At 37.7% G+C, this 14,944-nt stretch overlaps 2 protein-coding genes across 4 annotated transcripts in view; both read left to right on the forward strand.

The window, feature by feature from the left end:
• Positions 1-157: 157 nt before the first annotated feature.
• On the forward strand, positions 158-3,043 carry LOC121653868. 2 transcript variants are annotated; one of them, XM_042007606.1, is made up of 8 exons: positions 158-441; positions 584-687; positions 1,020-1,350; positions 1,437-1,568; positions 1,751-1,790; positions 1,910-1,965; positions 2,074-2,099; positions 2,191-3,043. In XM_042007606.1, exons 1-8 carry the CDS (start codon positions 345-347, stop codon positions 2,563-2,565), a joined length of 1,161 nt encoding a protein of 386 aa, XP_041863540.1. In that variant the 5' UTR covers positions 158-344; the 3' UTR covers positions 2,566-3,043. The 2 variants fall into 2 exon arrangements, with proteins under 2 accessions (XP_041863540.1, XP_041863541.1); XM_042007607.1 differs by having other exon boundaries at positions 1,179-1,350.
• A 473-nt stretch (positions 3,044-3,516) lies between these two features.
• Positions 3,517-14,944, forward strand: part of fnip1 (folliculin interacting protein 1) — a 36,393-nt gene continuing 24,965 nt past the window's right edge. Inside the window, exon 1 of one of the 2 annotated variants that reach the window (XM_042007600.1) lies at positions 3,517-3,735. In XM_042007600.1, coding sequence (XP_041863534.1) covers positions 3,644-3,735 — 92 coding nt within the window. In that variant the 5' untranslated portion in view covers positions 3,517-3,643. The remainder of the gene's footprint in view (positions 3,736-14,944) is intronic. The other variant, XM_042007601.1, reaches the window with a different exon arrangement.

Genomic DNA, 14,944 nt, shown 5'->3' on the forward strand with positions numbered 1-14,944 from the left:
AATAAGTTTAAAAAAATAACAAAAATATCATTTTCAAGTATAATTTAATTTTGCTCATTTAGGGGCAACTGTAATTTGTATTTAGGTGATTTTTGTGATCATTGAATATAATGTATATAGCCTAATTTTAGACAAGATTAAAGAGAAAGAAAGAAAGAAAGAAAAAGTTGGTATTCCTGCAGGAAAATTGGTCATTAGCAGTTAATTGGCTCAGCTGCGCCCGTTGCTAGGCTACTCAACCGGAAGAAGCGTGCTGAGTCTACGTTTACGATTCTAGTAAACAGATAAAGAACGATAGTGAAAAATGCATTTTAAATCGTATGTATAAATCTGTGTGATTGCAAATGGACCGAAACAAGCTCAGAGTTAGACGCCGTCGTGACGCTGGGTTTACCTACAAACGAGATACACCGGTGAAACCAGCGCAGAGGAGGCGAGTGGGTAAGAAACTGACATCCAGCTGCAGAAAGTGTTTACACATTCAAAGTAGTTAGGGACAAAGATTAATTATATACGTAAACTAATAATTTTAACTGAATGCTTGAATGAAGACATTCTCTACTTGTTGCTTCCAAACTTCAAGGATATAGGATACTTCTGCCCAGGAAACGTTATTACACGTTACCAGAGGAACCTGAAGAGGAAAACAGGAACGAGTCCAGTGTCAAACCAGCAAGCTTAGAGTGTGTGAGTGGAATGATTAATAAATAAATATTTTTCCTCTATTCATGTATTACAAACTCTGGTTTCTATGTATATCATAATCAGTATGGAAATGTAGCCTTATAAACCATATTTACCCAAATATGAACCATGTTTATATAGGCTACAGGCCTGTGTCATTGAGTTAACCACTGATGTAGTTAACACCCAGTCCAGCCATTATATTTGTTTTAATATCACTTTATATTTTTGCCGTTAAAATTGTTGTTGTGGTGCTATTGTTAGTTTGCCATTTTTACCTCTTCTTTCTTCCTTCCTTTCTTCCTTCCTTCCATGCATACTCTTTACACTCTCAGGTTAAACCTGTGTCTAACTGTAAATCGGCATCACTCTTGAGCAACTGTGCATTTACCGAAAACCCAATAAACCAAACTGCCTCGCATGCTACAGAAGAATCTAGCCACCAAAAAATGTCACATGCAGGTTATCCAACCACTCACACACCTGTTTTTCAGGACTTTAAGGATAGCGACAGTCCACAAAGTGTTACATCTTGCAACATGGAACCAGACACAACTTTAAGCTCTGAGGAAGAGGATGTGGATTATTACAGCAGCAACTGTTTCTCATGTGGCTCAGCAACATTGAGCAGCATTCCTTCCCCAGAGATCTTCAGAAAGGAAAATGGTGTGTATGCTCATTTGTTTGTTTTTTTTGTCATTTTAAGTGTGCGTACAAATAATAATGTGCATATATTTGTTATCTTGTCACAGAGAAATCAACAGATCTTTTTGGTAAAGAGCAGTTGAGTCTCTATCTTCACAATAAAAACTCCACCTTGTTGGATGTTAGCCATGCTAAGAGCATCCAGATGCAACAACCACCCAACCTTTCTGCCATCATAGGTGATGCTGAGAGAAAATTACAAGCATACTTTTAAAGGTTTTTGTATATTAAAATAAATATCACTGTACAAATATGAAGGAAAACATTTTAATAACTGAGATTGAGAATTATGTAATTTGTGTTGGTGTGGATCTTAAAACATTTGGTTCTCACATGATTACAACTACTTTTCTGTTTGCAGATACGCCTACTATTCCTATTAAAAAGATCTGCGTAACCAGGTGAGTGTGTGGGCTGAATTCATCTTAAAATAACCTAGTAAGTTGGTCAGAGTGAAACAACTGGGAGAGGCTTTTCAGTGTATTGACCAAAACTCTGTCACTGTGTTTTCTTTATCAAGCCACCACCAAAAACCTGAGTATGTTGGTGAAATACAAACAGACTCATTTAAATCAGGTGAAATATATCATTTAATAAAATGCATATCTTCATGAAACATTTTCTAAAATGACTTCTGATAGTGTTTTCTCTTTGTGTGTGTGTTTGCAATTCCTTGTATACAAGACCTCCAGAGTAAAACTCCACCAAAAGTAAGAAAACCTCTTGAAATTCTGTGACAGTGTGTTTTCAAAAACGTCAAATGTGTTCATCTTCCTAATTAAATGCATATTTTCTCTACAGCTCATTGTGAGAAGGCCCATTTTGTATAAGAAGAAGGTCTGGTTTAAAAGCCCCATCACTGCTGAGACCCTCGAAGCAAAACCCATCCCATCCTCAACCAGTGAGCTGTCTAACCTACATAAGCAGGTGAAGCCAGGTCAAGGTACCAACCCATCCAAAATGGGTGAGATCAGCTGTAGAGAGGAAACATTACCTCTGATGTTGAAGCTGAAAAGGCCACTAAAAACCAGTCAAGTGAAAGCTAGGTTTTTTGACTTTGGCAATGACAGTGAATGGGATGCATACTTTCAGTGGATGAGAGAGAGAAGTGACAAACTCAAAAATCCTGTTTTATTTCCTTTCATGCTAGGCACACAGGAGCCCTCTGTCCTGTGACAGCAGATTTGTACACAGTGGTTTATTTCTAAAGCATAAGCTAAAGGTAGCAGACTTGCACTAGATGGGCAGTTTGGGTGGATGAATTACTGCCACTACTACAGAAAGCTGAAAGAATTTGATCAAAATGTGCTAATTTTAATATTAAATAATACAACTGCTTTAGTGTATGTTAGGCTGATGAAATTAAAATGCAATATATATTTTGGGATTCTCTGTGCATTATTGCTATGATTAAAGTGTAAGTCACAATGAAAAAAATGATTTATTCAGATTTGTAACTGTCTTTGACTTTTTATTTGTGTGTTGTTGTTTTTTTTTTTACTTCAAAACAGTGTTTAGTTTAAATGGATGTTTTTGTAAGCAATTGAATGTGTGGATCAATGTTAAATGCTGCATAATGAAAAAGAAAATGACCACTAGATGGCAGACGTGTATTTTCTTTCTTTCATGACAACTGTTTTTCTTCATCCTTGTATTATTTTTCTTTCCCGTTTTGAATGCAAAATAAAAAGGGGAAAATATATTTGTATTTACACTTTTGCCATGCTATTTAATGTCCATGATTTTAATGTAAATCTAACTTAAATGTAAATTTCAAGTTTGTTTAAAAGTTTGTTAAGATGCTGTTTTCTATATTTGTCTTTATGTCTTCAAATGTACACATGTAAACACAAGTAAATGTCTTTAAAAAATAATAATAATAATAATAATAATTTTCCCGATAACGATATTTTCCACCTTTTTTCGTGTACTGGTCTGTGGTCGGTCAGAAGACGCACTTGAAATTTTTCTGTGAATAAATTTCATGCTGTCACGATTACGGACAAAACATCAACACAGCTAACACGTTTACCACGTGGTACCTGGCCAAAAATATCAACCAATCATGTAATTCGTTATAGTAGCCGCTTCTGATCAACCAATAAGAAAAATGCAGTGGGTAACGAAGCAGCTCCTCCTGTGACTAATGCCTGTCATATGACTGTGACACCCATGGAGACAGTTACAAGGAACAAGATTTGCTCCTGGATTTGGAAAGGAAAATAAACCTGTACCGAATTTACTTTGGTACAAAATGCCTCCTACTCTCTTGCAGAAACTTTTTAACAAGAAAAATGCGCTTTCGTCGCCGCCCCCGAGATGTAGCAAAGAGGATCCAGCTTTCAGGTAGCTGCTTCGTGTGTGTGCGTTTGTGTGCATGTTTGCGTGTAACGTTGGGTACGCCAACGTTATCTATTACTTTCGCTATGTTGTCTGGACGCATGACAGAGTTTTGGAGTGATTTATGTGTTGAGCTCGTGGTTACTTTACAATTCAGCACTGTATAGTTTTGGGGTAATTTGACATCACTGAAGCAAAGTGCAGGGGACGTGGGAGACGTGTTGTGCCTGTTACTGCGGTTAGCTAGCATGCTAAAGCTAGCCTACAGCGAGGCTGCTGCACGCGCTCTCTTGGTGGGACTTTGCTTTCCTCATTAGCACTTTTTTGGCCCTTTATTACACAGACATTGTTGCCTGATTGCTCGTCTTAATAACTTATCAGCAAACGCCCAGTTTTTGTATCGTAGTGTTACTAGTTAAATCTTCTCCGCATAGAAGTTACAGGAGCCGCATCCAGCGCTTTCCTTTGTTTTCACCCCATGTTTCCCTATGAGTCTTGATACAAGCAGCAGCAGATAAGCATGCATGGTAGTAAGGAGACGAGGCAAGCACACCACAGCAGTCACGCTCCCCAGCTTATCTTTAGCTAACTTGGAGCAAAGTACAAATGGTTAGTCTTTGTCTTGCCAACAGTATTGGTCTGTCAGAACGGTCAGAAAGTAGAGGAGGACACTATGTGCTACTGGTATCAGAGGAACGTGGGATTGCTTGAGTTAACCACTTTAATACATGCAGATCAATGCCAGATAGTTGATATTTTGTCCGTTACGTTTTGGACGAACATAAGATAGTGTATCCTGATGTGTTCAGCTCTGTTCTGGTGTGAAGGCATTTCTCTACATAGCTAATTTACGCCAGTGATGCTGAGAACAATGCGCGATTGAATATCATGTCAGTACTTGCTGGACTTTTTGCACCTCTTCAAAGGTATAAGACGTCCAACAATTCAGAACACCTGTGCTTTGTTTTTCATCAACAAGCACTTTTCTGGTCTTTTTGACATCTATGGAAATCAGCACATACTTAATGAGACTGACTTTTTTGCAAATTAAAACCTAAATTTTTCAGTGCCTGAATATTTACTGTATGCAAGTAATAGAAATAACTGTTAGTAAATTTTACATCATAAATAGTAATTCCTAATAAAGAAAAAAAATGGGATTTTTTTTCTTTGAGGATCTCACTATACTTTATACATATTCAATACATTTAGTCATTCATGTCCATAGTAGTTGCATTCATAGCCTGATTAAATTCTTCCAAAATCTGTGATAAAATTATTTTCAATTTAGTTTTTCTTGACACATCCAAAAAATTTTAATAACTCATACTATTAACATAATGTAACAAGTAGCAGTCTTCAATGACTATTCTAGAAAATGTTGCCAGTGATGTGCTCTTGTTCTTTTTTTTTTTTTTTTTTAACCTAATTTGTGTAACTTTAAAATAAAAATAAGAAAACTGAAATTTTAGAAATCCAACACAGTTTGAGGTCTGAGTCATAATTTGGCATAAAACACAATTTTGACATACCATTGTCATACACTGACATTTGATTAACAAGCCCCAGGTTAATACTGACATGCATACTCAGTTATTGTGCATCCCAAGCAGAAGGTGCCAAATCTTGAGTTGAGTAAATGCAATAACATCACGCAATGTCAAAGGGAAAAAAGCTCAAATGCTTTTGATTTCTAACTATTAGTCCATGCAGCCACACAAACACATGTGATATCCCTAAGCACCAAGCTGCATAACCGCTTGTAATAGTTGCATACACCAGAAGGAAACTTTATACTCCCTAAGTTGATTTGCAGTCGCTGTGATCATTGGTATGTTCTTGCACACATTCTCGGTCAGGGTCAGGTATGCTACCAAGGGGAACGCGCTCTTTTTATTTGTAAGTAGCCTTTTCATCGGAAAATGTTGCTCCCACCTTTGTAACGCTGGTGGATACATTTACCAGTGGACTTGAAAGCTCACCATCTTGTGATGCTGGTTGCCCACGTTTGTGCCAGAGCACGTTACATGGCCTCAAAGGAGGCCTGCACCCAGTGACATAAATGCTGTGTGTGTGTGTGTGTTTTGGGCTAATGGAGGGAGGGATTGGCTGGCATCAGTCCTAGAGCAAATGGGCAGGCAGCAGGCGTTTCTGTTAACTCAGTGGTCAGCTGTGCTCTTCATACCTCTGGCATAAGCTCCCCATTCATCAAGCATGAAACAGCTCTGGAGGGAAATCTGTGAGGGGACATGGTTCGAAAGGACACTTGGGTAGTATCACAAATGGACTAGAGTGCTTCATTAAGTGATAAAAGATTCAAGATGAGAGAAACCTGGTGAATGAATACATTTGTAAAAGAGAAACAGAGACCATCTAATCGATGGTGTAAGAGATGATGGAAAAGTTAGGGGTGATTTATTTGTTGTAGGAACTGATAAAACAAAATAGAAGAGTGGACAAATGAAAGAGATGATTAAAGAATTACTTGAGTCAAATGACAAAAGTGGACTTCTATTATTTTACATTATTATGACCTTAATCTTCACTCAATTCAAGTGAAAAAAATCTAAAATTTTAAGATGCAAGTATCTATGCCAGATTCATAAATTCTGTTGCAGCAGCTCCAACAGAAACCTTGCAGGCTGTGTCTAAAATAAAACAAAAAAAAAAGAAAAAAGGTTATTTTGCAGTCCTGTCACCCTGATGATGCACCACCCACCCAAAACACTGTCAAAGCACATCACTGTGGTTTCCAGAATACCAGAGAGGGCAGCGTGTTGGCTAACTCTATGGAGGAAAGCCTAAAAAGCCTCTCCAGTTTCCCTGGCTGCAGCACCTGACTGGGACAGCATACAGTACATTACACCGAGAGCTTCTGGCTCATCCTGCAGCCAGTCAGGGGCCTCAGGCAATAGCTTTGTCCCCCTCAGCCACACTCGGATTGCTTATCCTGGCAGCCTGCTGAGGAAACTTCCTTCTTGACCTGGGGCATACGGCTGTAAATAAATATATTCTCGCTGAGATGTGCAAAGGAAGGAATGTGTAAAATCTCAACCAAAGTCAGAAATATTTGCAAAGGTATGGGTGAGGATACATTTATTTAGGAGGCTTTAAATAAATTGGTTACAATTAACCTTTGCTGAATTTTTTTTTCTTTAATTTTACCAGGAATAATATTTTATTATTACAGATTAAGCTTTTGTGTGATATGTGTATATTAGTTAAATCCAGGTCGTACCTGTTTTTTCTATTTAGTATAACCTATACTGGAAATGTGTGACATTACATGCTGGCTTTTAAAACTTCTATGCCATGTCTGACTTATTTATAGTAATCACCAGGGCTCAAAGTACACCGGAGCTTTTTGGGGAGCCTTTGTCGGGCGTCCACCATGACTTTGCACATCATGTGCTTACACACATGTATATTAGTGTAAAAGAAAGCTTATAAACTGTTTTATATATGGAAGCTTACAGCACGCTACAAACAACGCTACTGTCCACTGTGCTGAAGGGAAATAGAACAAATCACATTTGGAGGATTTAATTAATAAAATAAATAAAACACAGCTGACAAATTATTGGTGTTCTTTTCAATACACATCAGGAACCTTTCAGAAAAATTAAATGTAACCTGAAAGTGAACTATTTTTAGGGCTCCCCCTCAAAGTATCAGTTGAATGTCTTTAGGGGAGCTCCTGTGCTTTTCAGGGGAGCTGAGCTCTCCTTAGCTCCCCTGTAATTCGAACCCTGGTGATCACTTCTTTCTTGATAGTTCAAGAAAAGTGGTGTCTCAGGTTCCTGATTGGTATGACATCCTCCTCCAATTCATGCTTTCATAATGTGGTGTGTGTCATGTGAGGCTTTCATCAATCTTAGTCTGTCATGTTCATGCTCTTTCACTGATACAAAGCAGTGAGAGCCATAAAGAAAGAGACTTTTCTGCATGTTAATGAACAAAGAAAAAAATTAATCTGTTCACCAGCCATATTTTAGATGAATACATATCCATTGTGGTAACCTCTTGTATATTCTTTTAGTTTCCCATTCTGTTTTAACCCTTTAATCTCATCAATTGTTTCACCATTGTAGCCTGTCATAACCTAATATCAACACGTGACCTTATCCAGACTAAGGATTCATATGAACTATGTTTCAACTGTGATACTAAAGCCCTTTGGATTTTTGGTTACACTCCACTTCATATGTCATAGCATGACTCAAAACAGTGTCTCTTTTTATCACGAGCAGTTATTGTGCACATTTATACGCTGCTAGGATCACTGATTTATTTGCATATTTTCACTGTATTTTACATGTGTCTTTGTGTGTGAAAGCTGCAGGCCTTCCAGGGTTCTGTAAAGACTGCAGCTGTCATCAGGTTCCTATCAGGACTATTTCAAGTGACCACACTTGGGCTTCTCAGAATTGTAGGGTCATGATAAAGATATAGGTATTATTTTACGTAAAAACTCACCGCAAATAGGGATGTCGTGATTGTAGATTCTCTTGGTACAATTGTTTTAGTGAGATAATCGCAATTGTACAATTAGACTGATTATTTTGTGTTAATTTAATACCGGAGTAGACCAGCCACCATTGAACCCCAATGCTACCAACTTAGCAATTCTGTCACTTTATTTAGAAAATATTCCTAGACCCTTATAGAAACTCTTTTTCAAAGCAGGAGTAGCCACAAACGGAGACTTTTTTGGGTCTTATTGGAGACTTATTTCTGTCCGATCTCCTGTATACTGGCTGTGTTGTCTGCTGTCAGTTCTCCAGACGTAACATCACACAAAACACAGGCGCATCCGCAATGCACGCGCACTCAATCAAAACACTGACAAACAGCATGGGCGGACGCAGCTGTTGCTTCAGCACCGCTGTAATCTTTGGGTATTGAAAACTTAATGAAGAGGGACTAATATAAGACCATCCAGCTACAACTTCTGTGGCTGGGTTCATAACATTCACCTTCATCCACCTTGAAATACATCTGGAGAGGTTAGTCACTGTAATATGAAGGTAGTGTTAGCATTTACATCAGCAACTAGCTTAGAGCCACAGTGGTGTAAACATTACCTTGTTACTACTTTTGTACTAAAATAACGTTAACTCATCAGATTGGCTCCACCCCGCTGTTCAGAAGAAGAATGAGACATTTACTGAACAGTTTCCATAAATGGCTGACTTTGTCATGATCTCGTTAAACTGGGACCAAACTGGGATCAGACCCACTGTAAACAGTGTAGTTTTACTGGGTCTGTTTATTAGAAAAATCCAGCTGTTGCTGATTTGGGAATGTAAGGAATATTTAGTGGACTGGCAAGTATTGGATCTAAATAATGAAAATGAGTATTCTTTTTGATTCAATTTTAGAACGAATATTTTATGTACTTTATTTTAAGTTCCTTAACAAAAAAAGGAAAAAGATTATCCCTGCACTGGTCCTACTTGTTGAGTCACTGTCCTGCAGATTTGACATGTTTACGTGCTGCAAGACACTTGAGTCAAGTTATTAACGGGTCATTAGAGGCTTGTGCAGAACTTGAAAACAAGTCATCATGTGGATCAGGTATGATGTGGATCAGGTGTGTTGATGCAGGAAAATGCCTAAAACCGGCAGGGCAGGTGGTGATCCTGCACTAAAGTGCAGCATATTGCCCTCCTCTCTATGTTCACATGAAGAAAGAAATTTATTCAACTATGTGCAAACATAAATAGAAATGCATTACATAAGGCAAAATTATTTCCTACCATTCTGACTAACTTAAATGACAATGTTTGGCTTTATTTATTTATTCTTCAACAGAGTACGAAGTCTTGAAGGGAAACTTTCTTGTCATTTCTTTAAGTTGTCCTCAGGAATAGTTTTCCAAGCTTGTTGAATAACTTTCCAAGCTTTTTGGTTGATGACTGCCTTTTGTGCTGTTTTCTGTCAAGATGATCCCAGAATGCCTCAATAATTTTAAGATTCGAGATCTGGAGAGGATTCATCACTCCATAAGACCTATTGCCACTGGTTTTCACTGAGTTCATTTAATTTCTGATGAGGCTTCAGTGAACAGTAGGTAGAAATACTGAAGGGCCAGATGCCCGTTACTAGTTTTTCTGTCTCTCACTTGTCCAGTTTCCTCTGAATATTTCAGGACACACTAACCACCATGCTGAGATGTAACAAATAATTCTGTTCATGCAGAAATAGATTTTTTTCTATGCTGTTAAACTGTATAAATCGTAGAAAGTTTTATAAATTAAACTAAAACTGGAACAAGCAGGCTCCTATTTTACAGATACTTGATAAACTGGTAATATGGTTGCTGCAAAATTAACTTTATTTTAGCTTATTTGTTAGCTCGAGAAGGGGGACATAGAACAGATGATGGTGCACAGTGTTCACAGTTAAACTACTCACTCTTCAGAGCCTAAAAGCAAACCTAAAAGTTGACTCTGTCACATGACCTAATTAGCCTGCTTCCAGTCTCATGTTAGGATGACAAGGGATGAGGTTTAGGATCTGGTTTGACACAGCTTGTGCTTGCTGACAGTTTTAGTGCCTTGTTTTAAGGCCCAACAGTTAATCATTTCAGTCACAGAATGTGTCTTTTTTTATCGTAAAACTTTCTCTTTCTTAATCTTTTTTTTTTTAACCTGTACAAACATTTGAGGCTTTACACTAAGGCTGAATGATTAATCATTCTTAAATTGAAATACCAGTTTAAGATGTTGCATTTAGCAAATTGCAAAGGAGAGGAATTAACTTTCATGTTACACAGCACCTGATCCAGGTTTCAAACCTGCAGCGTCCACCGCTTCACAAATCCACTGCTTCGGTCCTAATTCGTGTCGTATTTCTTGTGCTACTGTCATTTAAACATCATGTGATGGCTATACTCAGCTGTTAAGTCACGTCACATTTTCAAAGCCTCGTCACAAACTAATTTACTGAGTGAAATGCTATGACGAAAACACCACGGACAGATAACAGCCCCAACTTCTGAAATGTTCTGATAAGACAGCTTACTGAGTGGAGTTGCTCTAAATATTTTTCAAAGTTCAGATCTCAAAGTTAATTTAATCTAAGAACATTGGATCCATTTAAGCCACAATACAGTTTAGAAAATACAATGAGGGTAGATGTAGATTTATTTATTTATTTCTATTTGAGCTTTCTTCACAATGGACATGTATGGCGAGTGGAAGGTGCCAATTCAGTGCTCACCTACCACATCAGGGGCTCAGTCAACCCTTACGTCTACACCACAGTAATTCTGCATGAGCACGGAACAGAAGCTGAAAGTTCAGATTAATTTGCAAACCAAATTGCATATTGTATAGAAAAATAACATTTTTATTTCCCCCCTATGTCCTACTTTTCACACAGATTTGGCCATATCCTGATTTCAACACAGTCTCTACCACGCCTTTTGAACTTGATGATTTGTTCATGTGATTCTGTGTGAGAGAAACTTATTAGTGTCAGCACTCGCAGCACTCACCCATCCTCTGTCATGAGTTGCTGATTCAGAGGTTATGACACACAAATCAACAAAAGTGTATCTTCATTTATTGAGTAAGGAATTAAATTCACCGGTTTCATGGTTTTAATGTGGGGAAAAGGGTGGAGGAACTTAAATTTCAAATATACTGCTTAACATTACTCCTCAGATTTCAACTTCTTTTTATAGTGTTTATGGAATTTTTATATTATTAAAAACTGTATGCTTTGGGTTTTTATTTCTGTACCTATAATATTTGTGTTTGCTACGTTTACAATTACTGTAATCCCAAAAATGCATAGATTGATTCCAGACAGCATACACCACTGGCTAAGTGAATCAGTCATCCATTGACTGCTTGAATCTAATGCAGGTGTGACTACACCTGTAACCTGTTGTAGTAGTTACCTGGAGTAGAGGTTACCTGTAGTAACCTCAGGATGTTAAAGCGTCTTAACCTAGTGTCATTTGATTGCTGGAATGCAGAAGTCTGTAATGCTACCTAGAATGTAGGCGGTCAGGCCAGATGCAAGCACGCCACTTTTTTGACAGTTTGACAGAAGGTAATTATTAGTAATCACCTGTTCTTCAGCTCATTTAACCCTTTTCTTAAAAATGTCTTAGTAGTAGAATTTTCCAAAATGATGTCTTCAAATGTCTTGTCTACAGGACCTGTCCATCCACACCAAAACAAACATAACATAGTCTTGCCTGAGAGGTAGAACCATCAGATATTTTCAATTTTGCCCCCTTCCCCAAAAGTACTAAATAATTATTTGAAAATAGTTGCTGATTAATCCTTTGGCTATTAACCCACTTCTTTGGGATAATTTCTAGCCTATATGACATCTCACACTGACAGATCCACCAGTTGCCACATGGACTGTTAAACAAATACTGTGTGAAATTTTAGCATGCCAGTTTTGAATGCAATTTTAGCAATACACATTTTAGGATGTATGTGAGCAGCAGCATGCAACAGAATAGTTACCATGGAGTCGAGGCTAGTTTGTTGAAATGGTGCTTTGAAAATATTGCTGTGTGACAGGTCTGAAGATATCATCTATAGTGCACGCTGCCATTATGGGAAGCTTGCATAAGATTTCAAATTCAGTCTCTCTTACTGTTGTAATTTGGTGGATTGTTTTCATTCCAAATCAGTTGTTGATCCTCTGCAGCAGAAAAGTTGCTGGACCTAACAGAATCCTCTGCCGCACAGCCGGAAGAACGTCACAGTGCTTGGGCTGATGTTTATGTAACTGTCCCTCTGTTTCTGACAAACACACACACACACACACACATGCACTGATGTTTCAGTGGCAGTGGAGAGGGAGCTAGGGCTCTTTGAGGTCAGTACAGGCTGATGTCAGACTCATAGCAGTCTAGGAAACTAGACAGCTTTGTTATCACCATTGATGGTGGTTCTTCTTTGGATTTGGTTTTGCTACACTTACATATGCTGCTTATTAATCCAGTTCTTGAAATGAAGTTCTTGAAAGTATTATTGTCTTTTTCTTTTGCTAGTTTTTAAGTGGCACAAAAAAAATACAGGTTTGATATCATCTTGTTTTTTTTAGCATAAATGGAAAAGAGCCTACCTGTTAATATAAAATGAAATGCAAACAATTTTATAAATCATCACAATATTTCCTGCTTTTCCTCCATATCCCTAAATGTATGCACAATGAGTAGACAGGCAAGTTCACTAGATGTGAGCACAAGTTGCAAAGCATCCAAAGGACTTTGATAAGAAGCATTGTTAACATTGACTAGTTAGAAATAATGAAAATGAATATGGAATGAAGAACAGTTGATTATAGTGACTGTTCATTTAAGATTTGCTTTTGGGCTTGTTTAATATCCAATTTTGGTATTTTACAATCTGGCCAGGAGCAGGTGTTGGTGCTTTCCTTTTTTTGACCTCATAGGTTATCCGATTGCTTACTTTACTGATTTCCTATCTTCTTAATTTCTTAATGAGTGGGCTCCAAGTTCTGCTCTTTAGCTAGCTCTTTGATTGTGCGAGACTAATTGAGCGTTGCAGAAGTATTTATCACGTTTGAACATTAAGGTCTGGGAAGCTTTTGCTTAACACACAATACTCCTGCACCACGGATTTACGATTTTAGACCTGGCCTAAAGATTCTTGGGCAGAAAACATGGAAAATTTGTTTAATAGTCAAACTCAATAACAGTCATATATTTGTCAACCTTTTTTAAGATGTTTTAAGAAACTATTGTTTGACACATAATGCATATGTAGATCTCTGAATTAGTTTTATTTTGACTTTAATGTTAAGCTGACTGATGGTAAAAATGGTATCATTTTTTTTACATATCCATCATGTGAAGACTGAGGTTTCAGAGATCCACATATCGACCACCTTCAGCTATAAGCAAAATAATACTTGTCTTCAAAAGAAAATAATAGTTTTCACAGCTTGGGAACTTTATGTTTTTCTTGTAAGGATTTGCTGTCTTGTAGCTCTTGTTTCTGTCTTTCAACACTTCTTTGTTGAGAGGATGAATTGTGCATTTGCATAAACTGGACAAAGAAACATAGAAAGAAGGGGAACAGAAGTGAGAGAGGAACAAAAAAGAGTGGGATTAAGAAACAACACACAAACAAATCCCCACTGTCACTCTCTTATCACAGTGCTTTCTGGATGTCAGCAGTCCAGCCTTGCTGCTCTTGCCGCTTCTGTACTGTCCAGCACACACAGCGCTGCTGCGATCACCTGATAGTCTCATGTTGTGTGAATTTAGTTCACTGCTATTCTTAGACCCTGCTTCAGCTGGCAGAGCAGGAGAGAGGAGAGACTAGAGGAATAGAGAGAGGGCTGGGGAAAGACTGGCAGACTCGCAATGATGCTCAGGTAGGAGTCGGTAATGTTTAACTAGGCTTACATGCATTTTAGCGGGCACTGTAACATGTTGGTGAAAGGAGGTTTGAGGACAGAAATTGCACTCTTGGATGTGATTTTTGCCTCAGTGCTAGCAGCCTTAGCAATTCATCTGGTCAGTACAAGCAGTTCGAAGTAGCAATGCATTAGTTGTCATAGTCAACTACAGCGTGATGAACAAGATCGATTTTGTTTAACAGATGCAGTCATGTGGGTTACCGGGGTTGTGGTGAAGCCTAACTTTTGTTTTTAATGTATATGTGTTTGGGAAGAGTTGAGTTCAGACTCTCTGCTTTACAGATTGTTCCGGTTAAATTTAAAAGTATTTTATTCTTTAGTCAACAGGTTGATCAAGGAAATGAATACTTTTTAATACCTGTTTTGAGTGAGAAAACTTGACTCACTATGGTGTAGACAGTAAAGATCTGACCAGTACAAGTATGTAACAGTCATGAAGTCATGTGCTGCTTTTATGAATGACTCTTTCTCCTGTCAGGGCTGTGACTGTCACACGCTCACCGATAGATACTTCCTCCTCCGCTGTGTTTCCGCCTCCTCTTTCTTTCTGATCTTTTCACTCCTTGTCAGATGTTTACATTTTTATTATTTTTATTGAACTAATAATCATAATTTAAGCTTTTGTTTTTTTTTTCCCTTTGTAATGCTTTCAAGGTAGCTTGTATTTTGCTTTAATTGATAATTACTGGGTGTTTTAATTTTTTTGATTTGTTTGATGTATTTCTTGACTTTTGTTCTTAGTTTTTTATTCCTCTTTTGTGAACATTTTTTTTGTTTGTGTTTGATCCTCTGT

Source organism: Melanotaenia boesemani, chromosome 15 (genome assembly GCF_017639745.1).
Source record: "Melanotaenia boesemani isolate fMelBoe1 chromosome 15, fMelBoe1.pri, whole genome shotgun sequence".
NCBI lineage: Eukaryota > Metazoa > Chordata > Actinopteri > Atheriniformes > Melanotaeniidae > Melanotaenia > Melanotaenia boesemani.

Coding starts and splice junctions, on each gene's coding strand:
- LOC121653868 (XM_042007606.1), top strand. CDS start 345: ATGGACCGAAACAAGCTCAGAGTTAGACGCCGTCGTGACGCTGGGTTT. Junction 442..583: donor AGCGCAGAGGAGGCGAGTGG/GTAAGAAACTGA, acceptor CCAAACTTCAAG/GATATAGGATACTTCTGCCC. Junction 2,100..2,190: donor AGAGTAAAACTCCACCAAAA/GTAAGAAAACCT, acceptor TTTTCTCTACAG/CTCATTGTGAGAAGGCCCAT.